Raw genomic sequence first — 26,790 nt, 5'->3', positions numbered from 1 at the left:
TCACACACCCAGCACCCAGACAAGCCCCTGGATTGCAGCGCTTGTCTCTGCACTCACCTCCCTTCACTTTACCAGTACAAAACGACTCTGTCCCGTGTCTCACTGGTCTCGGTTTATTATGAATACTGAAGGGGACACGGCCCTGGGATGGCTGGGGACAAGCAGTGGGGTGGCAGTGATGGCGGTGTCACAGCTGCCCATCTACAGTGTCGCACTCGGTCCTACAATCCAGCTGCCACTGGAAGCAGCGGCAGGAAAACAGCTCCCCAAAAATCCAGAATGGCAGGAAAATACCCTGGGCACATCCCCAACCTGTCGTTTGGAGCCACGTTCTCCCTCCAGGCACAAGATCTGGACAGGGACAGTGGTGTGACCGCATGGGAGGGATGACAACGCTCGGCTGCCGGTGACACCTTGGTGCGGGGAAGCTCCCAGCACCACGCTGTGTCCCTGGGCATGGCAGCTCCCGCTCGGGCACATCCTCCTCCCAAAGTGGCCCAGCGGGACAACTCACACTCTGCAAAACTCAAAATAGCTTTTGGGTTTTGGACGGTGACACCGTGACATGTGTTGGCTCTGGGCTAGCAACAGCCTGGTGGTGGCTGCACGGGGCTTGGCACGACGGGAGGCACCTGCCAGCGTCGGCCCCGCTCGACATCCACCCTCTAAAGTGTCTCTGTCCCACTTGCAAAATCGTTTTGTCCCTCACTGCTCGCTGAGCCAAGGCATGGAATGGAACATATATACAGACCCCAGCGCCTCGGTGTGTAGATAGTGCTTAGATAGACATTAAATAGTATCCTCGTGCACAAACACACACTCACGTTCCCCTCGTCCCTGCGGGGCTGGAAAGGACGCGCTCCTCCGCACCCATGGCCAGCACGGACACAGCGGAGCAGCCTCAGAGGTGGCCACGAGGTGACCATGGTGATGTCCCGGGGGCTGGCAGGACCCTGCTCTCCTCCAGCCTCCCCTGCGAGCACCGGCCAGCCCTTCTGGGGACTAAGGATGTGGCAGCGGGGTCACCAACTCACAGCCTGTCCTCGCAGGAAGGACGGGGACGGCCTGACACGCACACACACACACACACACACACAACACGACCGGGCGGGAGCAGGGCCAGCCTCCTGCTCCCCCGAGCTCCGTGGCCTCCCACCCGACCCCACAACACAACCCTGTTTCTAGTATTAAAGCTGCTGCCTCTCGAAGGAACCTTCCCCGTCTCTTCCCTTTTCCTCTCGCCTGGGAGGTTAGGATCAAACATCAGTCATCTCATCCTCCAGCTCGGCATCATCCGTCTCCCCTTCGCCTTCCTCCTCCTCATCTGACGTCACGTCGGCATCGTCGGCTTGCGCCAGGCACTTAGGGCACGAGCAGGTGAACAAGTAGTTCTCCCTGGAAGAAGAGAAGGAAGAAGGAGAAACAGTGACAGCGTTGAGCCCAACGCTGCTGCTGGGAAGGGGGTTGGGGACACAGCAGCCAGGAAGGGGCTAAAGATGTTATACCCGAGTTCAATCACACTGGGCTCAGGTGGGGTGGAGGAAATCTGGGTGGGGAGGGGGATTTCTGGTTGCCGCAGGGGTGACAGGACATGGTGACCATCAGCAAGAACCCTGACCCTTGAAGGGTGGAGAAGCAAGAGGATGGTTGGTGAGGACAGCAAGAGTTTGCAGGAGCCACCTGCAGAGCAGTGCAAGAAAGGGGGTGCCCAAATCCTCAGTTCTGGGGGCTACAACCGCCGACAGGGGACAGCAGGGAGCTCCAGCCTCACGGACAAGTCCCCACACTCTGATGACATGTGGACAAAGCCTTAAAGTGCCATGTACCACCTGCACGCCCTGCCACGAGCACAGCCACACACCAGGGCACGCACAGGTCCCCAAGTGGGGGACACAGCCCATGCTGACTGGCTGGGGGTGCAAAGGGATGCTGTGTGTCTGCCCCAGCTTCCTCCAAACAGCCCCTACCTGAGTATCTTGTTGCGGCTGTGTCTGCTCCGCTCCCTCTGACAACAGTCTAAATAACTGATGCAGATTTCCTGTGAGCAAAGAGAACAAGGTTGAGCAGCTAATCACTTCCCACGAAGCCAAAGCAGCAGGATTTGTACTGGGGTCAGGCAGAAACGTGGGGTGTGGCAGCCCCGACATGGGACAAGGCACGAATTCCTCTGCCAGGACAACGCAAGAGGTACAGGGCTGGGGTCTGCAGGGGATGTAGGGGACACAGCGACCTCCTGCCAAGGTGTGATGCCACCCCACGGTCACCCAGGCCCTGCTGTCTCACCTCTCCTGCCTCGATGTCCTCCAGAGCTGTCAGATGCAGGAGGAAGTTGTTTTCGGGGAAGGATGTCTCAGCATTGGGGATGCAGCTGTGGTTACCTATGGGGAAGATGGGATGTGGTAGTGAGGGTGTCTCCACAGGAACAGTTGGAGACCCCACGGGGCTCCTGCCTGCCCGTTTGTGCGGCTCAGGCACACAGGAACCAGTGCCTCCAACTGGGAGGGTTATAGCCTGGCTAAGCATAAGGTAGCATGATGCTGTGGCCACCCATCTGCCTCAGGGACACCAGCACAACACTCTCCACTCAGACTGGGGACTCTGGGGTCCAGCAGAGCAGTGTGCAGGGTCAGGGCTGTCCCTCAGAGCCACATAAATTGCTCAGAGCAAGTGGATCCATCCCTGGATCAAGCTCAGGGATGCACAGCACCACTTTTGCCTCCAGTGCCAGGGGAAGGATGCACAGGGCGGCGCTTTTTCCCGGCTCCGCAGCTCTCCCAGCAGCTAGTCCCGAGGCCCTGCTCATCCCTGCTCTGCCGTTAACATTTAGGAGGGAAAGACAACAGCTCCAGGTGAGACATCCCAGGCCAGGCTGGACAGGGCTCCAAGCAACTTGAGCTGGTGAAGATGTCCCTGCTCATGGCAGGGGTGGCACTGGGGGATCTGGGAAGGTCCTTTCCAACCCAAACTGTTCTGTGATTCTATGATTTCACAGCTAAATGAGATGCCAGGAGACCCCGAGAGAGCAGCCAGGCCACAGGGCAGCACCCATCCCATCGACAGGAAGAATAAACCCATTTCTCCAGAAGCTTTTAGGACGAGATGAGCCAGTCTAGCCCAGGACATCCCACTCCCCACTACTCATTTCCCTCCCAAGTCCTTGTGTTACTTACAGCAGCTCTGGAGCACGTAGAGACCTGATCCCTCGCAGTTGAGGAACTCTCCTGACTCTGCAGCACAGAGAAGGGGTTAACGCTTTGCATGGGCCGTTCTGGCTCTTTCACACATGCAGCTCATGCTTTTTGGGCTCTCACGAAAGGACGTCTGTCAATGCTGAACGCACCAAGCCAGTGCCACTTTGGGGGCTGGGTGCTCAAGGGTGATTTCCAGAACCCCCTTCCCTCCCCACTACAAGGGGATGAGAGACATGAAGATTAAGACCAGGTTGGACAGGGCTTTGAGCAGCCAGGTCTAGTGGAAAACATCCCTGCTTATGACAGGGGGTTGGACTAGATGAGCTTTGAGGTCCTTTCCAACTTAAACCATTCTCTGACTTACGCCCCCAGTCTGAGTGTGCGCTCCCTGGCCTGTCCCTGCATCAGGCAAATAAGTGATAAAAAGGTTTTTGAATGCTGACTTTGACTTGAATGGGACTTTCCTGCACAGGATCAGCCCTCCAGCCACTCCAACCCACCACAAGTCGTGCTGCCCACAAACTTGGACTTGGCCTATCCATTAGTGAGCCAAAGATAACAGAGACGGCTCGCGTGGAGCAGGACGCGCAGGACGTCCCTGTCCCCAGTGGGAACCTCGCCCAGGCCCTGAGCACTGGGAGGAATCTCCCGCAGCAGGAACACCACCAGGTTGTGCGAACAGCACATGGGCTCACCCTTCTCCATGTCCTTGTAGAGCTGGTCAATGAAGGCGTCCAGCTCCTCTCGCTGCAGCATGGGGAGATCCAGCGCATCGCAAGCGTGAACCCACTGGCTCAGGGAGCTGTCAGGAAGCAGAGGGACAGGGTTACAGCCCCACAGTGCTGTCAGCACATAGTGGGACCTCACCTTGGGGATCTAAGGGTTAAATTTCAGTGGCTCTGAGTGGCCAAGGGCTGGCAGAGGGATGCGAAAGGGTTGGACGAAGCCAAGATGAAGGAATGCTTTTAAATTTGTCTCTCCGTCCCCTGTCTTACATCTGAACCCAGCCATTTTCCAGGCCAGCATAGATTTCTAGACTGTACATCCCCTCTACACCAATTCTCTGCTGCCGTTGCAAGGAGCACCCTGAAAGCCCCGTTACCTTGTTCCTATGCCTTGGCCATTGGTCCCAACGAGGGCAAAGAGGGATCGAAAGCCTTCTGGAGTGAACCACTGCACAAGGGAGATGAGAAAGCAGCTAAGCCCAGGCCAGCGTGTGCCAGCACCCCACTCTGCAAGAGCCTCAGATCCCACAGGAGCTTTTGGGGAAGCAAGGAAGGGGCAGAGTTCCAGGGAAAACCTTGGCCTTCGGGGCAGACACAACCGGAGATGGTTCAACTCACCCTGCTCAGATGTTCGTCGTAAAGGGCTTCGGTGAAGAGCAACCGCAGCAGCTCCAGCTGGCCCTGGCAGGACATGGCAACAGCGTGAGGGTGGGGAGATGGCGCTGGGAGTCAAACCCAGGCTAAAAACATGCGCTAGACGGCTCAGGAGTCAGGCTGCTCATCCTTCCCTGCAAGGCTGGAGGCTGCTGCCCTCAGAGCAGGGAAAGCCATGTGTTTGAGCAGCGAAAGCCACCTGCTCAGCAACTAAATATCACCCTCTCCCACCCCAGAGCAGCAGCACCTCCAGCACAGGAATGAGCAGCGTGTCCTACTGAAGCACCACAAGTGATAGGACAAGAGGAAAAGGCCTCAAGCTGCATCAGGAAAGGTTCGGATTGGATATTAAGAAAAAATTCTTCACGGAGAGGGTCGTGAAGCATTGGAACAGGCTGCCCACGGCAGTGGTGGAGTCACCATCCATGGAGGGGTTTAAAAGGCGTTTAGACAAGGTTCTCATTGGGTTAGTGCCAGAGCTGGGTTATGGTTGGACTCGATGATCATGAGGGTCTCTTTCAACCAAAACGATTCTAAGACTCTATCAATTGAAAAGCTCTCTGAACAAGCCGTTTTGTCTCTGTCGGGTCAGCCAGCCCCTCGTGGGGGGTTTTGTCCCCCCACTTTGAGCCTGGGACTTCCAGTGTCTCCCATCCCAGCTGGAACAGAGCCTCTGCACCCACGGGCTCACAGACACATGCAGAGACAGGACAGGCTCAGGATTCAACACCTCAAGCGCCACCAAGCTCTTACCTTAAATTTGTCGCCCAGCAGCTTGTGCACAATCTCCTCTTCTTCATTTGCCGTCTTACTGCAGAACTGGGAGAAGGTCTTGATCCACCACTCCTTGTCTTTAGCCTGAAAAAAAAAAGAGAACAAGGGAAAGAATTGCAGCAACACCGCTCTCCTGCCCAGCCAGGACAGAGGGAGGAGAGGACAAGCCCTGCTGAGCTCAGAGGTATCCAGCCTGCCATCAAGAACCACCAGAAGCAGTTACATGGCAGTTTATTGTAAAAATAAACACTGAGAAAGCAAAGCCAAAGAAACAGAGCCAAAGGAAAGGTTCCATTCTGACTATTTTGCTGGAGGAAAAAAAGACCTGCTTGGCTCAGGAGAGAGGAACCTCCTTTGCTGCCTGCTGTCTCCAGCACCAGGGACCACTAGATGTTGAAATCTCTCCAAGTAGGACCCCACCAGTCATCGGAGATCAACCCTTGGGATTAACAGACCCACCAGGATGAGAAAATCTGTAGCTCCAAGCTGCAGACGTACCTGTTTGACGGTGGCGACCATTCGGGCCATCAACATGATGCTGGAAGTCTCTGGTGGATAATGCATGTTTCTGGGAGAGAAGAATGACGAAAAGGGATGAGCAGATCAGCACTGATACGGAAATAAAAAGCTGGAGGGAGTCAGAGGCAGCTGCCATCCATGTGGTCAGGGTTTCACTCATCTATCACACCAAAGCGGCCAGTGCAGCATCACTGCACGGGGATCCAGCACCGCTCCGAGCAAGGAAGAGCCTGCACTGAGCATATCAATAATCCCCCACCAACCCCTTAAACTGGAGCGCGGGTCCCACACAAAGCCCAGGACTGCAACAAGAGCTGGGGTTTGTGATGAGCTTTGGGTCAGGGATGTCACTTCTCCCCTCTGTGCCCATTTTGTCATCTTCAAGCAGGGACAGCAACTCACGTATATGCAGGGGTGACACGAGGAGGGGCTGTGGATCTGAGGACAACTATAGAACTGCAGGAGTGAGGAACGCACAGCTCAGTGCTTTGTAACTCTTTACTGGGAGAAAAATAAGAACTGCTGAGCCGCATGTCCAAACACTCGCACTGCCAACACAAATTAACCTGCTGCCCAACCAGCTGGGCCGTGTCCCAGGGCCACCACCACCCTCCAGCCACCCCATGCAAGGATGCAAAGCAAGGACAGTCCTCAGGTAATGTCACCCAGCCCAGAAAAGCCACCTCCTCTGCCTGTGGAGCAACAGGCAGGTCGGTTCCCTACCTCCATGCCTCCTGCAGCTTGTTGAGGGGGTGTGTGGGGTCGTCACGAGATGGGCCAAGGCAGAGGACGCGGTGGTACTGCTCCCAGGCGGCCTGCCTGCACTCGGCGCTGCAGTACATCACCTACAGCGAGAGGCACAGCGCCCGGCGTTGGCTACAGCAGCAGGAAAGGTGAGACCACATCTGGAATCTTGTGTCCAGTTGTGGCCCCTCAGTTCCAGCAGGACAGGGAACTGCTGGAGAGAGTCCAGCGCAGCCACCAAGATGCTGAAGGGAGTGGAGCATCTCCCGTGTGAGGAAAGGCTGAGGGAGCTGGGGCTCTGGAGCTGGACAAGAGGACACTGAGGGGGGACTCATTCATGGGGATCAAGATGGAAAGGGGGAGTGTCAGGAGGATGGAGCCAGGCTCTTCTCGGTGACAACCAATGGTAGGACAAGGGGCAATGGGTGCAGACTGGAACACAAAAGGTTCCATTTAAATTTGAGAAGAAACTTGTTCCTGGTGAGGGTGGCAGAGCCTGGCCCAGGCTGCCCAGGGAGGTTGTGGAGTCTCCTTCTGTGCAGACATTCCAACCCGCCTGGACACCTTCCTGTGTAACCTCATCTGGGTGTTCCTGCTCTGGTGGGAGGACTGGACCGGATGAGCTTTCGAGGTCCCTTGCAATCCCTGACATTCTGGGATTCTGTGAAAAGAGGGTCCTAGGCCCAGCTGCGCCCCCTTCTCTAACCATCTCAGCCCCGGCTCTTTAGCCATCGCGCTGCAGAAAGGAAAGACACCCATCTGAGGGCAGCACTGGGCTAGGTGCTGTAAAGAAACTGGTGACCCCAACAAGAGCACTGCCCCTCCCAGTAGCCCCGTACCTGGCAGCGGGGACACTGCTGGTGCAGGTCCTTGCGGATGCTGCACTGCTCGGGGTGAGGCAGCACCAGCGAGCTGTTCCCCAGCAGCCGCTGGGCATTTTCCTCCGCTGTCTCCAAAGCCCGCAGGCAGTGATCACAGGCTGTGGGGAGATGAGACGGACAGATGACACAGTGAGAAAAGCAAAGGGACCAGAGCAAGACAGCCTGACTGGTACCAACACCATCTCCGAGCTGGAGCCACCAGTCTCTTGCTGGACACAAGGAAGAAATTGTTGTCCCTGAGGGTGGTGAGACTGGCCCAGGTTGGCCAGAGAGGTGGTAGATGAACCATCCCTGGAGACATCCCAGGCCAGGCTGGACGGGGCTCTGAGCAACCTGAGCTGGTGAAGATAGAATCATAAAATCACAGAATCATTTCAATTGGAAAAGTCACTCAGGATCATGAGTCCAACCATAACCTAACTCTGGCACTAAACCATGGCCTTAACAACCTCATCTAAATGCTTTTTAAACCCTCCAGGGATGGTGACTCCAGCACTGCCCTGGGCAGCCTGTTCCAATGCCCAACAGCCCTTTCTGTGAAGATTCTTTTCCTAATATCCAATCTAGACCTCCCCTGGCAAACCAACTGGATGAGCTTTGAGGGTTCCTTCCAGCCCAAACTATTCTGTGATTCCATGATCATTTCTGCCGCAGTTTAACCCCCCCAGCTCTGTAGCACTGCGACACACTTAAGGGACACACAATTCCAAGTGTCCCCACGTTGCTGACCTGTGATGGAGCTCAGCACACAGCATGGTCTAGGTAGAACAAAAAAGTTGAAAATCCTGCTCTCAAAACCCTTGTTTTTTGTTCTGATGCCTCTGGAGAGCGCTGCCACCTTTGCGGGCTGTACCCTGCTGTGGTGAGACGGGGATAAGACCCACGCCATTAAAAAACTGGAGTTCCAAGCGATGGTGGCACATGATGCTTTTCACCAGGGTTGACACCAGTCACCATCCCTCGCAGTACTTTTGTCACTCATCACCAGTGCATTCAGCGCAGAGGCAGCGATGGCAGCAGGGGGTGACAAGCCAAACCCAAACCCGCTCCTCACAACCCGGGCAGGTCCCCCAGGTCCCCTCCGCGGGGCAGGTGACAGGGACGCGCCGCCACCACCCCCCCCTCACCTCGGTAGTTGTACAGGGCGTTCCAGAGGAACTGCGACGAGACCACCGGCCTCTCCACGAACACAGTTTCTCCTTTGCGGATGTTCTTGGTGGCGAATAAACCTTTTCCCTGCCGAGGGAGAACGCTGGGTCAGGGAGCGAAGCCGAAACCCACCCGGCGGCTGAGGGAACCCCCCGCCCCGCCTGAGGGGAGGCTGCCGGGCTTTTTTTCACCCCTTTTGCCCCGTCAAAATTTGCTTTGCTGAAGCATGAGGGAAGGGAAAGAACCCCCGCGGCGGAGGGGCCGGCCGGGCTCACCTTGGCGCTGCTGATGAACCGCGCTTCAGCCGCAGCCCCGGCCCCGGCGGCGCCGCACACGTTCCCCGCCGCGGCCGCCATCTTCGGGCGGCGACTCGCAACTCTGACCCGCCCGGGGCGGGCAGCGCCTCTTCCTCTTCCTCCTCCTCTTTTTTCCTCCTCCTCCCACACGAAGATGGCGATCGATTCACGGCTCCGGGGTCCGCGCCCGCCATCCCCCCCCTCAGCCCCGCGGCGGGAGCGGCCGCCATCTTGTCCCTCCCCTCAGCCCCCCGCCACCCTCCAAAACCATCGCTAAAATCCACAGCCACGCAAGAAAAAAACTGATAAGACGAACAAAAATGTTTTATAAACCCCTGGGCATAATGTAGCAAGACCAGGCGTAATGTAACAGAAACCAAACAGAGAAACAACAGCTCTGTAGAGACTGGACGTGAGGCGAAGCAGGGTGTCCTTGGCTTGCAAGCTGGGAAAGCGGGATGGTCTGAAGAGAAGCTGCTAAATTAATGTGTACTGTGATTAAGTTACAAAAGACGTATCCATCATTAGCCAATGGACATTATAAGTGCTTTCTAACCACCTGCAAAACGGGATATTTTTCAAGTTTTAGATCCTTCTGCATGACAGGAGGGAGACAGAAGATTAAATGATAACACTGTCTAGAAGCAGAGTGCTTAGTTTATATTTAATAATTGATAGATGTATTGCAAGTAAGAAACTAAACAATTCTAACATCATAAAATATTTCTTAGTATAGATGTATGTCAAAACTTCCAAAAATTGTAATGCATATGTAATAATTATGTGAATATAAGCAACGTGAGAGCATCCAGTCATTGGAGCACTTAGGGAGGATGATCCCCAGAGCTCCCCAGCGCCGATAAAATAAAGAATGCCCAAAACTGGCCCAGCTTTCCCCAAAAAACCTTCAAAACACACCAACTTGTCCCCTGCACCATCACTGATTCCTGCTAGGCTGCCTACAACTGCCTAAAATCCACAAACACGCGTGTTTAGTTGTATTTACTAATTCACACAGTGCGTGTTCAGCCTCCGACTTACTTTTCATCAACCAGGCGGGTTTGGGAATACGGGAAGATTTAATATTTGGGGTGTTTTGTGTCACTAGATGTCACTGTTGGCTCGTGCAGGGACACCATATAACCATTGTCGTAATAATTGCATTACAGGTCCTGTTTTTTAAGGTTTTGGTGTTTTATCCATAGAGCATCAGCTTGAGTTGTGGCCAGACCAGCAACACTTCAAAGCATCTTTCGTGTCTTATGAACAAGCCCCGGTGCCCACAATATTTGTTATAGACATTATGTTTCTTTCTATAAATATATTAATAGCTCTATCTCTGCAGGAACTAGGCCAGAAATGATAATTGCTGTTATCTACTTTCACTCATAATACAGGTTACCAATCAATTTCAAAAAAAAAACCCTTTTTTCCCTGTTTTTGTGTTGTCAAAAATGGTTTATTAAGAAAAAAAGAAACCTCAAACTTTTGGGGAGGATGAAAACACACTGGAGGTTTTTGTTAATAATCTCAATGGGAAATTTTAAAGAGAGTAGTTAGAAATGTGTTTTCCTGTGTTTTTTTTTTAACAGAGGTTTTCAGCCGATCTCTTCAAAAGCTCTTGCTCCACTTCAGATATTCAAGCTTGAGATGAACACACAGGTTTACCAGCAAACACACAAGTGTGGGGGAAAAAAAAGCTGCTTTCATACTTGCATTGGCATGTCAGGAATGAAAACGTGAGAGAAGCAATCACCCTTTTGTGAGTTCTGCTGTTAGAAAGCAGCTATTGCTTTTTACCAACAAGGGTCTTAGCAGGAGAAATAGGTGTGTTTTCCTCTTTTTTTCCTCCATTTCCTCAGAAACACAGCAAAAAGGATCAATAACCCATCCCTGGCAGCTGTGGGACAAGAAGCCACAGAGACATCGCTGCCTGCTCAAACCACGGAGCTGCCCAACCCTCCCTCCCCCAGCCAGCCCCATCTCTTTTTAAAATACACTAATTTTTATTAACAAACAAAGCAAATAAATAAGTGACACTTATTAAGGAAAAAAAAAGTTATTTCTATAAATAACAATATAAAAGTAAAGTGATATACAGTGTTCTGTGTCAAAAAGAGAGGCAATAATTTATGCTGAGCCGACGGGACATGGTGTCTGGTACCCTGAGCAGACTGAAGATGGGATGTCACCTCAGGCTGTCACCTCCCGAGTGGTGGCAGCCTGGCCTAAGGGCACAGAGCTGCTCACACACAGCCGGGGAGCCTCGAGTGCTTCATCCTGACCCCTCAAAAATCCTCCCACCCTCCAGAAACACAAGCGCAAGCTCCATCGGGTGGTTCCAGATGTGCTGGCCAAACGCTCCAGGTGCCATTTCCCGTGGCACCTGGATGGATAATGAGGAGCAAACAGTGCGGCTGCCGTCTGGGCCAGAATCGGCACATCTGGACGAGGGGCAGGGGGTCGTCTGAAGCACCAGAGGTGTTAGAAATCTGCTTTTTTCCTCTAACAGCCTCGATCCCCACACCTGAGCCAACCCGGGTGCCTCGTTCCGCACGCACACCTCGCAATAAGGCAATGCCAGAAGGCAGAGACCCACCGGGTTCTGCCCTCTGGGTCTGGGAAGCCAAAACAAAGGCACAAATAACACCAAGCACAGGACAAGAGGAGGCACTTCTGTTCAGGGGCAGGATCAGACTCCGATCATCTTATTGCAAGAGTACTGAGAGCCTGCAGGTGGGAGCAAAGGGCTTTCAAATTTTCTTTTTTTTGTTTGTTTTGTTGTGATCTAAGCATCAAAGGTGGGAGTCAAGGGTTGATTCTTGCACAGGAGGACACAACAAAATGCAAGTGACCCCGTGTTTGAATGTCCTTCAGACTGATTGTCACCCCAACCTCTCTGCTGGGAACTTGGTGTGTCCTGGTGCTTCAAGAGCCAACAGGACATCACATGCCTTGCTACAGCTATGGCAACATCAAGGACAACCGGCCTGGTGATGAAACCCCTGGGAATTATGGCACATGGCTACGAAATAAAATATTTGAGGGGTTCTTCCCAGCCAGCTGCAGTTTGTCCTGTAGCTCCAACTCTCAGATGGAGAGCACAATGTCTCACTTGGACCAAAGACGCACAGACACGCCTGCATCCCTGGTATCTCCATCAAGCAGACGCAGCTGAAAAAAAAACAACAGTGGCATCTGTTCAAAGCTCAACATCCACAGTGTCCTCCTCGTGGTCCTTGATGTCCGTGGAGTCCGCGCTGGCCGGCTGGATCACCCCAAACTGGGACAGCTTGGCCGCCTTCTGCTCCATGCTCTGCTTCCTCCATTTGATCCTGCGGTTCTGGAACCAGACTTTCACCTGGCAGGGAAACAGCACCAACAGCTTAGCACAAGGTCACCAGGAGCCCCTTTTCCCACCTACCCCCTGCTCCCTGTGCTGCTCACACCCTCCCTGACTCCCCCAAACTGCCCTTGCTTTGCTCTCCCTTTCCTCCGGCTGAATTTGGATCCCACCACACCAAACCATGTGGCTCCTCCTCTCCACAATAAACAAGCAGTTGTCAATGGGAGGGGCAGAAACATACTGGGAGGAGCAGAAAAAAAAATAAATCCAGTGTCATAAAATGACACTTAAAGTATGAAGTCTCTCTGGAGGATCTTAACAATGGAGATACACTAGTCCAACCCAAGCTGAGGTTCACACTCCTAAATGCTCTTTGTTCCACTTCATGAATTAAGAATCCCAGCCTGGTTGGGGTTGAAGGGACCTCTGGAGATCATCCAGTCCACCCCAACTGCTAACGCAGGGTCACCAGAGCAGATCACACAGGTTGGTCCAGGTGGGTTTGAATGTCTCCAAAGGAGACTCCACAACCTCTCTGGGCAGCCTGGGCCAGGCTCTGATACCTCAAAGGAAAGAAGTTTCTCCTCATATTCAGATAGAACCTCCTGTGCTTCCATCTGAAGGATGAAAAGGATGTTCTTATTCCTAAACCATCCAAACCCATCTTTCATCCCTCTGGGCATGTGGTTTCAACAGCATCTTGCAGCGGGGAGTCCGATGGCTCACATCCTCCTCCCACTGCAGGGGAACCACCACAGATCAACCCCAGACCTGGGACCTACATCCCTTATTTCTTACCTGAGTCTCCGTGAGATGCAGCGTGGCGGCCAGATCGACCCTTTCCGTGCCCACCATGTACTGCTGCTTGAGGAACTCTTGCTCCAGCCGCTCCAGCTGCTCAGGCTTGAAGACCGTCCGGACCCTCTTCATCTTGCAGGGCCCCCCGGACCTCCAGGGCACCGCAGGGCCCAGCGAGTTGGCCCCTACGCAGTGAGACAACTCCAGACCTGCAAGAAAGAAGCAGCAGTTGAAGGGGTCTCTGCATGTTTGAGGACGTTCCTCCAGCCGCAGCGACGTGCCAAACCCAGTTTGCTTCACCTGGAGCTGAAATCCAAATGCTCTATAAAGGGGGCTGGGAGAAAGTAGCAACAAAAAGCAGGGATGTCCCTACATATATCATCTTATCTAAGGCTCCCTTTCCCACAAAAGGTTGGACTAGGTCCCTTACAACCTATTCTATGATTTTACCCACAGACACAACCTAGGAGATGTGTAATCAGACCCAAAGAAGTCACCACTCAATGAGGTGAGCAGGGTCTCATTTCCATCTTTGTAACAGAATAATAAAGAGCTGCTGAACACAAAAATCTCATCTCTGTCTCAAGGTGCCCCTAATCACAAACATGTGAAGGTTGGGGGAGTTCACTCCATGCTGGGGCCTGGTTTTACCCTTCCCTTGGCACCTGTGGGCAGCAGTGCCCAGGAGAAGACACAACCTGGCAGACAGGCTTGATGAATAGTCACCAGCCCTTGTGCAGTTTACCATCCTGGACCTTAGTCCTTTGGTCTCAGTAGGTTCAACTGATCCATAAAGTTGTGCAGAGGCATTAGCAGGACTAACAAGTGGATCTGGTCTCAGTCTCCTATCTAGCTGTGGCCTGATCAGAAGCATAATTACCTAATCAACATACAATACAACACCAGCAGTGTCCCAGGACTGGCTGGCACCAACCTAAGAGCTGTCTGCTTTCTCCAGCACAGACTGTGACTCACACACATCTCCATGTACAAAACTACCTCGACAACCCCCCAGGAGCCACAGGGCTCATCCCAGCCAGCTCTGTCCAGCTGAAGGACCTTCAGACCTTCACTCCAGCCAGGTCTCACTGCCAGGAGACCTGAAGAGAGAGACACCACAGTAGAGAGCTGAGGAAAGGAAAAAATGCCTCTGCAGCCCCCAAGGCTGGTTCTGGAGTCACAACATGCATGGAAACAATAGCACAGGCTTTGCCCATCTGAGTGTGGAGCACTGGAAGGATGGTTGAGCCCCTCCTGCTCAATGCCAAAAGCCACTGCATAGAATCATAGAATCATTTTGGTTGGAAAAGCCCCTCAAGATCACTGAGTCCAACCATTAACCCACCCCTGTCCCTGCCCCATGTCCCTGAGAACCTCCTGTCCGTCTGTCCAGCCCTCCAGGGCTGGTGACTCCAGCACTGCCCTGGGCAGCCTGTTCCAATGCCCCACAGCCCTTTGGGGAAGAAATTGTTCCCAGATCCAACCTCAACCTCCCCTGGCGCAACTTGAGGCCGTTTCCTCTGCTCCTGGCGCTTGTTCCTGGGGAGCAGAGCCCGACCCCCCTGGCTCCAAGCTCCTTTCAGGCAGTTCAGAGATCAGAAGGTCTCCCCTCAGCTCCTGTTCTCCAGCTGAACCCCCCAGGTCCCTCAGCCGCTCCATCACACTTGTGCTCCAGCCCCTCACCAGCTCCGTTCCCTTCTCTCAACTCGCTCCAGCACCTCAAGGCCTTTCTTGGCGTGAGGGGCCCAAAACCGAACACACTGTCAGGGACTCTGCTCCCGTCCTGAGCGCCAGCGAGACCCCGGGCAGCAGGACCTGCCTGCAGAGGTGACACAACAAACACCTCCGTGGACCACGGCACAGCCGGGAAGGTGTTAGGAACCAGATAAGGCCAGCACTGGGATTTGTCTGATGGTGCCTCAGCTTTTCTCCTGCCAGCACCTGAGCACACGCTCAACTTGCAGGAAGAACCCACCAGTAGAGCCAGTGGGACCGTTCTGGGTAGAAAACATTTTATGCAAGAATGATTTGCATCATCAGGGCATTAACGCTCCCCACTGAAACCTCAACGCCATCCCAGATCTGCTTTGAGCAGCCGTTGGTTTCAGCAGATTTATCTACATCATGTCAAGCCCAGCTTAACTTCTATAGTAATACTCTACATAATTATGCCAATTCACACCCGCGACTTGTCTCTCTTGTAGTGACTGATGTTGTCATGTTCTCCAGGCACAAACAGGCACCTCGACCTACTTTGTTTCATTAATTTGGTGTCAGTTCTGTGTGTGTTTAAGGATTTGTGGGATGGAGACCTGACAGCTTAACAGACATAATTGCACTTTAAACTATTTCCATCATTAAAATAATTTCACCGTCACATTTTTTTCTGTTTTAATACCCAGATTACAAGTGTAATTTCAAACATTAAATACTTTGTGGAAACAGCTTTGCAAATTGTTTAACTATATTTTCCTATCTGTACATTGGATATAGTACATAAATTAAAGCACAAGTATGCAGATGCTGTCTCATAAAAGAATGAATGGATTAAATAGTCATTCTAAGAGTAGCAAATAGTTCTGGTATCGGATATTTTGGCTACCAGGATCAAATCAAGAGTTCCTGATACAAGGAAAATCCGTGCTTGGCTGCAGGATTTGCCTGGGCAACAAGATCAGGCTCTGAATGCTACAAAGATAATTTAGATGTCAAGAAATACAAGCTACCCTGAGCAGAGGCACTTCGTTAAATCAGAGGAGTAATTTTGCTTATAAAAAGCTCCAATTCTCAGTGACAGAGCCTGATGGATTGTCCGGTATCACCCAACAGCACTGCGTAAATTTTACCCACGGATTAAGAACAAAAAACCTTTGGGTGCTTTTGCCCTAAAACCAGACAGTTTTTGGAGCTGGCTGCTGTGAAATACTCAGCATTTACACTTCTGCGAATGGTCCCAGGGAGAGCAAAATTACAGCTGGACCAGGGCAGCTCTGGGAGAAGAGGATGTGGAATGGGGCAGAAATCACTTGCAGGGCTGGAGTTTTGGGAAAGTATAGCAGGTTTTTGGAAGCATGGCGAAAACAAAGGCATTTCTAGTAGAGGAGAAGCAAAATAAAGGCAAAGCAGCCCTTAAAATGGACTTCGGGGCACCCAGGGAGATGGGGCGACTGTCCCCGATCTGAAACCTTCTACTAAAGCCAAGCCTGAGAGATGTAAATTGTGTTATTGGGGTATTACTTCACCCCGTCATTAATTGTTGGGGGTAAATGGGTAGTGTTAATTTATCAATTACTACAAAAGGGAAAAATCATTATTAGGAAATTTTCTCCTCCGCCATTAGATCCTACAGCCCCAATTCAACCTTCACCCTGGGGTGGGTTGAAAGGCTGCAAAAAGTGAAACTACAGCCGTAGGGAAAGAATAAATCAATCAATCAATCACATTTTTGGTGACTCAAAGCCCCGTTTTCCAGCGCGGGGGCCACCATGCCCAGTCCCCCTTCTATGTCCCCCCCGCACCCCTTCGATAAGTCCCCGCTCCCCCGCGCCGCCCCAGCCGGGCGCAGCCCCTCGGCCCCCGCTCACCTGCGCCGCCCCGCCCGGCCGCGGCCCAACCCCATCCCCAGCTCCAGCCGCCCGGCAGCGGCCCCAGCCCCGGCCCGGGGCCCGGTCCCGCCGCGGGCCAGCGCGGGGTTGGCGGCGGGGCGGAGGCGTTGGCGGGGCCGCGGCGCGGCGGGTCCCGGGCGAGAAGCGCTTCGATGTGGAACGGCGTCTTGGAGGGCGGCGGGGCGGGCTGGGGGCTGCGCAGCATGGCCGGGCCGGTGGGGCGGCTGCCGGGCCCGCCGGCTTATATGGAGGGTGAGGTGGGCTGGGATGAACCGCGCTCCTATGCAAAACGGTGGAGGGGGGGCGGAAGGGGGCTGCCCCCGGCCCCGCGGGTCTGCAGCGGCACCCCCACCCACAGCCCCACTGACACCCCTTCTTCCACACTGACATCCCCACTGATGCCCCTTGTTACACTCCTTCTTATACCGACATCCCTTCTTCCACACTGACGTCCCCACTGACACCCCTTCTTCTCCACCACCACCTCTTCTTACACCCCCACCAACACCCCTTCTTCCCCCCAGCTCCCCTTTTTCCCCACCAGCTCCTCCATGGACATCCCTCCTTCCACACCAACAGCCCCACAGACACCCCTTTTTCCCCACCGACACCTTTCCCACCAACACCACATCTTCCCCACCAGCACCCCCATGGACACCCCTTCTTCCCCACTGATACCCTGACTGCCATCACTTCTTCCCCACCATCTCCTCCATGGACATCACAGAATCTTTTAAGTTGGAAGAGATCCTCAGGATCACTGAGTCAAATCTTAACCTAACTCTAGCACATCCCTCCTTCCATGCCAGGTGCCACGGACACCCCTCCTTCCATCCCAACACCCCACGGACACCCTTCCCTGCTTGTGCCTTCACTGACACCCACCTGAACACCCATATCTTCCCCTATAGGCACCTGAGCTCCTTCCCCATGAATCCCAACACCCGTTCCTTCCTCACAGACACCCACACCAACATCTACTGTGCCATGGAAATTTAACTGTTGGTCTGGTTTGGGTGACATCCAGTGTGACGCCCCAGGTAGGGTGCAATGGGAGCTGTGGGTGCCACATACACCTCACCAAGGGGGATTTGCAGCCCTGCGCACGCACAAACTGTCCTGCTCATGTCTCCGCAAGCACCAAATGAGCACCTAAAATTCACTCCGATTTACGCAAACACAGAGAAATCCCCAAAACGGAGTCTCCAGGTTAATAAATGCGGAGAAAAAATCCCCCCTGGCTTAATAACCCAGCATTAAATGGGCGAGCTGTCCTCACCCAGTAAATCCTGCCTTAGATAAGAGATTTGTGCCATTTAAAGTTTCTTTTCACTGCCCAAGCCCTAGAAATAGACCACGTTATAAATGAGCATCTCTATATTTTTTGAGCATTTCAAAGCAAATGGAAATGACGGGAATGCAGGGGCAGGATTATCCCGCTCGCAAGGAAGCACCCTGGTGATGGCATCGGGAACCTGGGGAAGAGGATGCCCGCGGGAGACAAAAGAGTCCCTCGAGTTTGCCTTTAAAACACTTCTTTTTTCTTTCTTTCTCCCATTTAGCATCCTGTCTTCCACAGCAGCTTCAAAAATAAGTGAATAAATACAGCTGCCGCTTTATTGCTGCTTATCCAAACAGCCAGCCCCAGTCCCGCCGCCGTGTAACTTTGGGCTTAATTGAAATCACACGTTCAAAGCTGAAAAAGGGCCGAAACCTGTTCCCCCCTCCCCAAAATAAACCCTCCACTGAGAAATAAAATCATCCGCAGAGATTCACAGCATCTGGGTTTGCCTGGATTGAAATATGGGTGGATTGAAACACGGGTGGATTGAAACACGGGTGGATTGAAACACGGGTGGATTGAAATATGGATGTGGATTAAAATGCAGATGTTGTTGCACAAGTTTTTGATTTGTTGTGTTAAAATCCTGTTAAATCTCTCAGTTATTTTTCATCTTTATAATAGGTCGTGACTGCCACTGTCACTTGGGAATAGTTCATTTGGGAAGAGGTGCTGGAGATGCTCTGGTTATTAAAGGAGACGTTTTACGTTGTGGTTGTTGGGATGGGTGAACCATCGAGCAGGGGGTTACGGTGAGAAGGACGGACAGACGGACAGACAGCGAGATGGAGGGACGGACAACCAGCCACAAAAACCCCGACTGATTTTCCGAACCCGCTGCCTAATGACGCGAGCCCTTTCCCATTAGTACTGTGTGCTCAGCTAATGCATTTTGCTCGGAAAGCTGGAAATTTTCACTCGCTGGTAATGACTTGGGAAATGTAGCACCCAGGAGCCACAACCACCCGCTCCATCTGCTCCCAGAAAAGGGGATTTTGGCAGGGGAGATGAAAGGATGGGCCCTGATCCCCTTTATTTTTGTTAATTGTTATTTGTGTGGGGGGTTTGGTTTTTTATTTTAATTTTAGTCCGGTTTTGTTTTCCCAAGAGCGCAAGAAATAAAAGGAGAGAGCGAGGTGGTTTCTTAAGGGGGCAAAACCCAAAAAATCCTAACAACAAAACAACAACAACAACAAAAGCCCCCAGCCCTTTGTAAACATCCCCCCTGAGCAAAGGGAAGGGGGTGAAAAGCATTTCCTGATAACTCCATTAAAGAATGAGGCTGCATTAACATTCCAAGTACCTCGACAAGAGATGAAAGTGGGGAACTTGAGCTCAGCCTCTCCCTTGCTCCAGATGTTATTATGGGCTCCCTGAAAGGTTTTTTTATTTCTCTCTTTTTGCCGAGAGACAAAGATGTTGCCTACTTCAAACGGGGCTAATTGATGCTAATGACTATCAGATAGAGTGGGGGCCCTTGTTCCCCCCTGCAAAGGGGAAAGAGAGAGCGCATTTTACAATCCCCCCATAGAAAACTCTTCAGGTTGCTGCTTTGGGGATTTTCTTTCTCTCTGGTGGCTGCTTTTTCTCCTCCTCTCCCCCCTCTTCATCTTTTCCGTCCCCCTTTCTCCCGGGCACCCCGCAGCTCTCGCTTGTTCGCCCATGAGAAATTTCACACCTCGCCCCCATCGCTTGGGGAGACTTTGGGCTCCATTTCCATCCCTCTCCCAAAGTCGCAAAAACCCAGCCCAGCGGGCGAGAAGAAGTTGGCGGAAATTTCCCCAAACGCCACCTCAGGAACAAGCAAAAAACATGACAGGGATTTGTATTTCGTGCATTTGAGTCCTTCTGCAAGTGGGAAAACATCTTCTCCACCCAAGAGCATCTTTTGGGATTAGGGAGAAGACGGATCCCAGGGCTCCTGTTGCTGATTAGACAGGTGTGCTTGCGCTCATTAGGATAACTAGCCCGGCACTGCCAACATAACGAGTCCAAAATTGTGATCTCATGCCTTTTACTCTTAAAAAAAATTGGCCTAAAAATGGGGTTTGGAACACTAGCTTTTAGCTTTGTGTCACATTTCTGCAGCTGTTTCTCCTGGGATAATCCATTGTAATAATAAATAATAATCCATAATACAATAATAGAAAGGCAATGAGGAACATCCTCAAACCACGTGGCTCCCGGAGCTGGTGATTTGTCCCTTCCCAGCCGAATGCCATGGAATACTATGGGGAGAGGGGAATGGGGGTTCATCTGCACTGCAAAAAGAGGAGCATGGGGTTTCTCCCTGGACAAAAAACAATGTCCTCTTCGCCTTCCATGTCCTCGACACCTCGTGGGATCTCATTAACAGCCCCAAACTGGGGTAAGGATGGGAGTGGTGACACAACACTGTGTGCACTCTGAGGGCATCACACGGCAATGGGAGACAGGATTGCAGGTGGCAAGAGCCCGACTAGCCCTTTATGTCCACTGTTATAGGTGGCAAGAGCACAGTGAGCCCCATATGTCCCCTGTTGTAGGTGACAAGAGCCCAGCCAGCTCCCCACTTTGAGGGTCCACCAGCTCCGGGCAAATAGTCATAGAATCATTTTGTTTGGAAGACACCCTCAAGATCATCAAGTCCAACTCTTAACCCAACGCTGGCACTAACCCGTGTCCCTAAGAACCTCATCTATATGTCTTGTAAATGATTTTATTTTTTAATGCTTCATCTGAGCTCGCAGGCACTTTTCAGCCCAGTGCTCCCCAGTTTGAACCACTGCCCAAGCGCTGGATGGGCCACAAAAGTCCTGTGCAATTGGCAGCCTGGGGTGGACGTCAGGATTTGGGAACATAAGAGTTTCGCCCAAGAAGGACATACCAAACATCAACAAGGGGTGATGGTTTTAAACTAAAGGAGGGAGATTCAGGCTGGACACAAGGAAGAAATTGTTGCCCTGAGGGTGGTGAGAGCCTGGCCCAGGTTGGGCAGAGAGGTGGTGGATGAACCATCCCTGGAGACATCCCAGGCCAGGCTGGACGGGGCTCTGAGCAACCTGAGCTGGTGAAGATGTCCCTGCTCATGGCAGGGGGGGCACTGGGGGAGCTGGGAAGGTCCTTCAACCCAAATTATTCTGTGATTCTACGACCAGTTTGGGGAGGCGATAACCCCGCTCTCCTCTCCATCCCTATCACCTTAGCCCTGATTGGCAAAACTCTCGGGGAACTGATTCAACATGTTCATGTAATGGAAAATTAACTCTGCAAAACCCTTTCAGCTGGGGGGTGTGGGTGGGGGGAGGCAGAGGTCAACATGTCCCCCACCCAGCCCCAGACAGCCAATACACACCCCAGCCGCCCTTCAGACACTGCTCCCGGCTGCATTGTCAGGTTAATTTGGGATAATGGCCTGCAAAGCACCTCAGCCCCATCCAGGTCTCATTAGCACTTGATAATATCACGCATCCTGAGGAATTGTGGCTCTTCCCCCTCCTCCCCAGGTCACGGAGCCCTGTGCCCAGCCGGGGAGTCCCTGGGGATGGGGACAGGACCTGCTGCTCTCCATTGCCCAACCTGTGGGGCAAAGCACCTCTCCCCCCACAGCCTGGGGCTTTCCAGTGATTTGTCACCCAGGTTGATGTTTCCAGGCAAGGTCTGAATTAAGCTCAGGCTGCAATGTGGCTCAGCAAGGCTCGACCCTGCCCTGGCCTTTGGGTGGGGAGGTTTTGTCACTGGTACAAGGCGGGTTGTTTTGGGGAGCGGGGGCTGGTTTGGCCTCACATCTCAGCCAGATGTGAAATCATAGAACAGTTTGGGTTGAAGGGACCTTCCAAGCTGATTCAGTGCCACCCCTGCCATGAGCAGGGACATCTTCACCAACTCAGGTTGCTCAGAGCCCCGTCCAGCCTGGCCTGGGATGTCTCCAGGGATGGTTCATCCACCACCTCTCTGCCCAACCTGGGCCAGGCTCTCACCACCCTCAGGGACAACAATTTCTTCCTCATGTCCAGCTTGAAATGATGGAGCTGGACTTTCTGCATCCCAACACATCACCCTCCTTGGCTGCTGGGGACCACTCCAGCTGCTGGCATCCCCCCATTTCCCCAAGCCCGAATATCCTGTGGGTCGACCCCTCAATGGGGCTGTGCCAAACTGGCAGCCAAGTCTGGGTGATTCCCCCCAGAAATAAGCTAATACCTTCCTGCAAGGCCTGGGAAGACGCTCCTCCCATCAGACCCAAACATCGTGTTCACAGGGGGTGCAATTCCAGGTATTAAGAGCATCCCCAAACCGTACATTTAAAATTAATTGGGAATTATATCCAAACTAAGCAACGAGGCAGCCCCTGGTACAGTCCCGGGTGCACCCTCAGCCTGCCGCTCCCTTCAATTATCTTTTTGTTTCTTTTCCTCCCGGATTGTTCTCTCCTAATGAGGAGGCTAATGACCAAAGGATGGTTCATAAGTGGTTCCCAGACTCTCCTTGCCCAGGGCAAACACCGTCCACAATAGGATCACAAATTGTAGGGAGAAGCCTCGGCTGATCACATCAGAAACGGTGCAGGGATTTATCTCTCTGCCTTAACAATAAACAGTATGTTCTTAATCGCCACTCCAAAGGGGCAGCTAGCAGGGGATCTGCCCGGCCTCATCATTAAAAGCTGGCAGCATCTTTGCTAGCGCTGCCCCTTTGTTCATCTTTCATTATTCCAATGCTCCGGCCCTGTTAATTCCTCTCCATCTTATTAAATCAATAGAGATGGAGCTGGGGGGAAGGATGGGGAAGAGCAAGGGTCGGATCCGGCTCAGCTCCCAGCAGGGGCGCTGGGAGGGAGAGGGATCGGACCTGGGTAAGTGAGTTGAGCTGATACCACACGTGGCCAAGGCTGGGTTTACCCTGATGGGGAAACTGAGGCACGAGGGGATCCCAGCCTAAGTCCCAGGAGGAGGTTTTAGCAGAGCCGGGAGCACTTTAGCAGACTCACACCTCCCGGCGACATCCTCTTATTCATCCCATACCATCAGGGCTTACTTGATTTAACAATTTAATCGACTTTTAAAACTAAAATCACACTGTTGCAGAGGGTGTTTGGTGCCAGGGCTCTCTGAGCTACAGCCCAGCCTAACCATGCCAGGGTGGATGTGCCGCAGGGCCGAGGGATTTTGTGCCACGAACCACTTTCAAAGGGGGAATGGTGCAATATCCATCTTTTTTTCCTCTCTTTCCTGACAGTTCATCTCACCGCAAGAAGGAAAACTGGTTTATCTCAGGCCCTGCCGTGTGTGTGTCTGAGAGCAGAGCCAGGGATGGATTTCCTCCCAGTTTGTCCATTTTCGAGACTGGGATGAGACGCAGCCCGAGGTTGATGGTGTTCCCAAAACAAACCCCGAACCTCCCCGTGGAGCGCTATGCAGGATTTAGACAGGATGCCACTCATCCTCCCTCTGACATCCCATGTTCCTTGTTGCAGGATAAATACCTTTTAAACCTGAGATTTTTAAACCTGGAGATTTAAGCCCAGAGACTCTGGCCACTGCAATGTGAGTGATCTCCCTCATTGCCCGGTTCCCTCGCTGCATTTCCCAACACTTCACCCCGATTTTCATGCAACCAAAAGCTACTTCCCAGCTGAGACTTTAATGCAAAGAATCCATGCCTTTGCTCTTCAGCTGAGCAAGGCAGCTTGGGGCAAATTCACCCCAGAAAGACCCCAAAAGGTGGGATGTTGTGACATTTCCTCCCATTGCTCATGATATCTTTTTTAATTTCCACCGAGAGCAGGCAGCGCAGAGCGGGTGGAGCTGCCCGGCTTTATTTGATGTTTTAATCGGGAATGAAAGGGGAGGGAGAAGCCAGGGGAAATGCTCCCTGACCATTTAACGAGATTACACGATGAGACGGAGCCTGCAAACACGCACGGCCGACCCCGGCGCCCCGTGTCCCGGCTCCAGTTGCTTTCCCCGGCGCCCCAGCCTTTCCTCGGCACATGGTAATCCCATTTAGCAAAACCCCCCAAAAATGAGAGTGCGAGGGGACAATCAGACACGGAGAACGGGGCTGCCGGCTCGGGGTTGGGATGCAAAAGGCACCTGGGACACCGTCTGGGTCATGGGGATTTGGGGGGCTGGAGGGGTCCTGCTGCTCCAGCATCCAAATGCTTCATCCCGCAAACTTCTCCCACCCTGAATAAACGCGACTCGTGCAAACAAGTCGTCCGTCGTCGCCGTGTGCTCAGCAGGAATAATCCTGGCGGGAATCCCTCCATCCCTCCGCCCCCCATCACATTTACCCAGCCACCCATTTGCACCTATTCCCTGCATTCATCCTCACCCGTCCACATGCAGACCAGGCTCTGGGTAAATGACCCATCCTAACACATCTCACAGCCTACCTGCCCTACAAACCCGCTTATCTCCAGAGCAGAGGTTTGCTGGGGAGGGCTCAGCGCTGTGTCTTTAGCAGATAAACCTTTATCCTCTTAATAATGCTGCTTAATTCTCACTTCCTTATAATTATCTGCCACTGGAAGGCAAGTTGTTTTTTGCAGAGAGGTGAAAAAATTAGTGTCTTTAAGAAAGCAACGTGATACGTAGGATTGGAAAGGGACTAAGTGGCATTTTTTGGGATGCGTGTGAGGTTTGGTAAGGACACAGCTCTTATTCTGCAAGACTTTTCTGGGGGATGAGAGGAGCCCAGATTCTGCCCCAGGTGGGTCGATCCAGCCCAAGACCCAAAGAAGCTCTCTCTCCATTTTTTTCCCTGGTGCCAAATCGCTGTCCCTGGGTTTGATCCCAGCCCACCAGCCCCAGTCGAGCTGTGGGAGCTGGGCTCAGCTGCGAGACTTGCTCCCTGGACCAGAGACAGAGAAGCAAACCTGCATTTCCACCCCCTTTCCAGGATTCCAGGGCTGGCGGGGGCTTGGCAGGGCACAAAATGACCCAGATTTTGCAAACCATCAACTCCAGCCCCTTATCAGGGTCAGACCTGGGCGTTGGGCTCTTCTAATCCCCACCCGTGCAGTAATCAGCTGCACAGACACCTTCCCTTCCCACCCAAAGGAACCTGCAAACACGTTAATCACTGGGTGGGAGGAAGGCAGGGGATAGGAAAAGGGACACAGGTGTCCTGAGCCCTGTGCACCCCCAGGGACCGGCCAACCCCTCACCCACCATCCGAAAACCCTCCCAGCCAAACCCCAAGGTGCCAGAGGGCTGGACACGGTTTAACTCATCTCATATACAAACTACCTTTTGAAACAAAACTCAATCAAGCCCAGCAGTCATTTCCCCGGTTGGACACTGCCTGCAGGGGGGTGTCCATCCCCAGGAGCATCCCCCCCGGAGCTGGTCCCCCGTTGTCCATCCCAGATGAACCCAGCACCACCAAAAAGTCCCAATCCTGCCAGCTCCCAGGGGATTAAAGGTGTCCTGAGAACAACTTAACTCTGGCAATCAGCTCGACCCCCGGCCGGGCGATATTAAAACATCCCCCGTAAACCCTGTTGTCTTGGGGACAGTGGCAATAAACCCACCGGCAGGCGAGATTAGCGGATTAAACCCGCCTGGGCTCTCAGCAGACATGTGAAGACATTAGCACAGTTTGGGCTCTTTGAGACTCGCCGGCTTAATCCCAGCTCTAAAAACAGCCAGAACAAAGAGCAGCTTCCGTCACATCGTCCTCCTCCTGGCACCAGCCCCTTCTTCTTGCACTGTCCCCCCGCCTCCAGGCACCATCCCCTTCTCCTGGTGTCACCCCCTTTCCTGGCATCATCTCCTTCTCTTTGCATTGTCCCCCTCTCCTTGCACTGTCCCCTTCTTGTCCCTGTCTCTTTGCACTGTCCCCTTCAGTGGTCCCCCTGCTCCTTGCACCATCCCCTTCTCTTTTCTTCATCCCCTCTCCTTGCACCAGGTTTCACACCTGCCCAAATAAACCCTCTACCTGGGTCCCATCTTTGCTCCAGCCCAATCACCAAGGAAATTTCATTCCTGCTGAATTTGAAACCTCTCCATTTGCCTAAGCAGGGGAAAACAATTACAGTTTAAACCTGGCTAATCGTTGTCCAGCTGAGGTAGGACCGCAGGTGTCCAGCTCACAAAGCCACCACCCTGTTCTTCTCTCCAGGTACATTTTCCCTGGTTTTCCCAACTTTCCCGGCTCCAAAAGCCCCACAGAGCAGGTTGGAATTGCTGGGTTGGGATGTGGGAGCTGTGGGCAGAGATGGGGGCTGTGGTGAAGATGCTGCTGGTAAGAAGGTGGATGGACGAGGTGGAGATACTCAACAAGGACCTGGGCTCAGGTGGGGACAGACATTTCAGCAGGACCTCTTGTGATATGACAAGGGGTGATGGTTTTAAACTAAAGGAGGGAGATTCAGGCTGGACATGAGGAATAAATTGTTGTCCCTGAGGGTGGTGAGAGCCTGGCCCAGGTTGGCCAGAGAGGTGGTGGATGAACCATCCCTGGAGACATCCCAGGCCAGGCTGGATGGGGCTCTGAGCAACCTGAGCTGGTGAAGATGTCCCTGCTCATGGCAGGGGGGGCACTGGATCAGCTTGGAAGGTCCCTTCAACCCAAACTATTCTATTCTGTGAAGGTCCTGAGCTATTTTAGAGCACAAGGACGCACCTGAGCACCCAGCACCTTTGGGACCAGCCTGGCTATGGGGCTGATTGTGGGTCCGGGTGCCCCCCAGACCTCCAGACCTTGCTTCCATGAACGACCCCCATTAAACACTTGCTGCCAATGCAGGCACGTGTTGTTGTTGTTCCTCCTGCAAAGATG

General features: G+C 52.9%; 2 protein-coding genes across 2 annotated transcripts; both read right to left on the bottom strand.

Annotated features, from left to right (window-relative positions):
• Nucleotides 1-90: 90 nt before the first annotated feature.
• Nucleotides 91-9,081, bottom strand: SMYD5 (SMYD family member 5). The gene is made up of 13 exons (XM_021296822.2): nucleotides 8,913-9,081; nucleotides 8,616-8,724; nucleotides 7,447-7,586; nucleotides 6,587-6,708; nucleotides 5,843-5,912; nucleotides 5,324-5,428; nucleotides 4,535-4,597; nucleotides 4,294-4,364; nucleotides 3,887-3,993; nucleotides 3,171-3,227; nucleotides 2,284-2,378; nucleotides 1,968-2,038; nucleotides 91-1,395 (listed from the first exon to the last, which is right to left on the bottom strand). Exons 1-13 carry the CDS (start codon nucleotides 8,991-8,993, stop codon nucleotides 1,257-1,259), a joined length of 1,230 nt encoding a protein of 409 aa, XP_021152497.2. The 5' UTR covers nucleotides 8,994-9,081; the 3' UTR covers nucleotides 91-1,256.
• Nucleotides 9,082-9,584: 503 nt separating this feature from the next.
• LOC102092852 (homeobox protein not2) lies at nucleotides 9,585-16,893 on the bottom strand. The gene is made up of 3 exons (XM_065060194.1): nucleotides 16,662-16,893; nucleotides 13,078-13,286; nucleotides 9,585-12,294 (listed from the first exon to the last, which is right to left on the bottom strand). Exons 1-3 carry the CDS (start codon nucleotides 16,885-16,887, stop codon nucleotides 12,136-12,138), a joined length of 594 nt encoding a protein of 197 aa, XP_064916266.1. The 5' UTR covers nucleotides 16,888-16,893; the 3' UTR covers nucleotides 9,585-12,135.
• Nucleotides 16,894-26,790: the final 9,897 nt, after the last annotated feature.

Source organism: Columba livia, chromosome 4 (assembly GCF_036013475.1).
Source record: "Columba livia isolate bColLiv1 breed racing homer chromosome 4, bColLiv1.pat.W.v2, whole genome shotgun sequence".
NCBI classification, from domain to species: domain Eukaryota; kingdom Metazoa; phylum Chordata; class Aves; order Columbiformes; family Columbidae; genus Columba; species Columba livia.
The sequence above is the reverse complement of the archived record's forward strand: the minus strand, read 5'-3'. Positions and strand labels throughout refer to the sequence as shown.

Bases quoted from the DNA above. Each gene is read 5' to 3' on its own strand.
- SMYD5 (XM_021296822.2), bottom strand. From the start codon at position 8,993: ATGGCGGCCGCGGCGGGGAACGTGTGCGGCGCCGCCGGGGCCGGGGCT. The intron at 5,913-6,586 runs GTAGGGAACCGA...CTTCTCTCCCAG, and splicing joins AAGCTGCAGGAGGCATGGAG to AAACATGCATTATCCACCAG. The intron at 4,365-4,534 runs GTGAGTTGAACC...TCCCTTGTGCAG, and splicing joins ACGACGAACATCTGAGCAGG to TGGTTCACTCCAGAAGGCTT.
- LOC102092852 (XM_065060194.1), bottom strand. From the start codon at position 16,887: ATGCTGCGCAGCCCCCAGCCCGCCCCGCCGCCCTCCAAGACGCCGTTC. The intron at 13,287-16,661 runs GTGAGCGGGGGC...TCTTTCTTGCAG, and splicing joins GGCCGGGCGGGGCGGCGCAG to GTCTGGAGTTGTCTCACTGC. The intron at 12,295-13,077 runs GTAAGAAATAAG...TTTCCCTGCCAG, and splicing joins TGCATCTCACGGAGACTCAG to GTGAAAGTCTGGTTCCAGAA.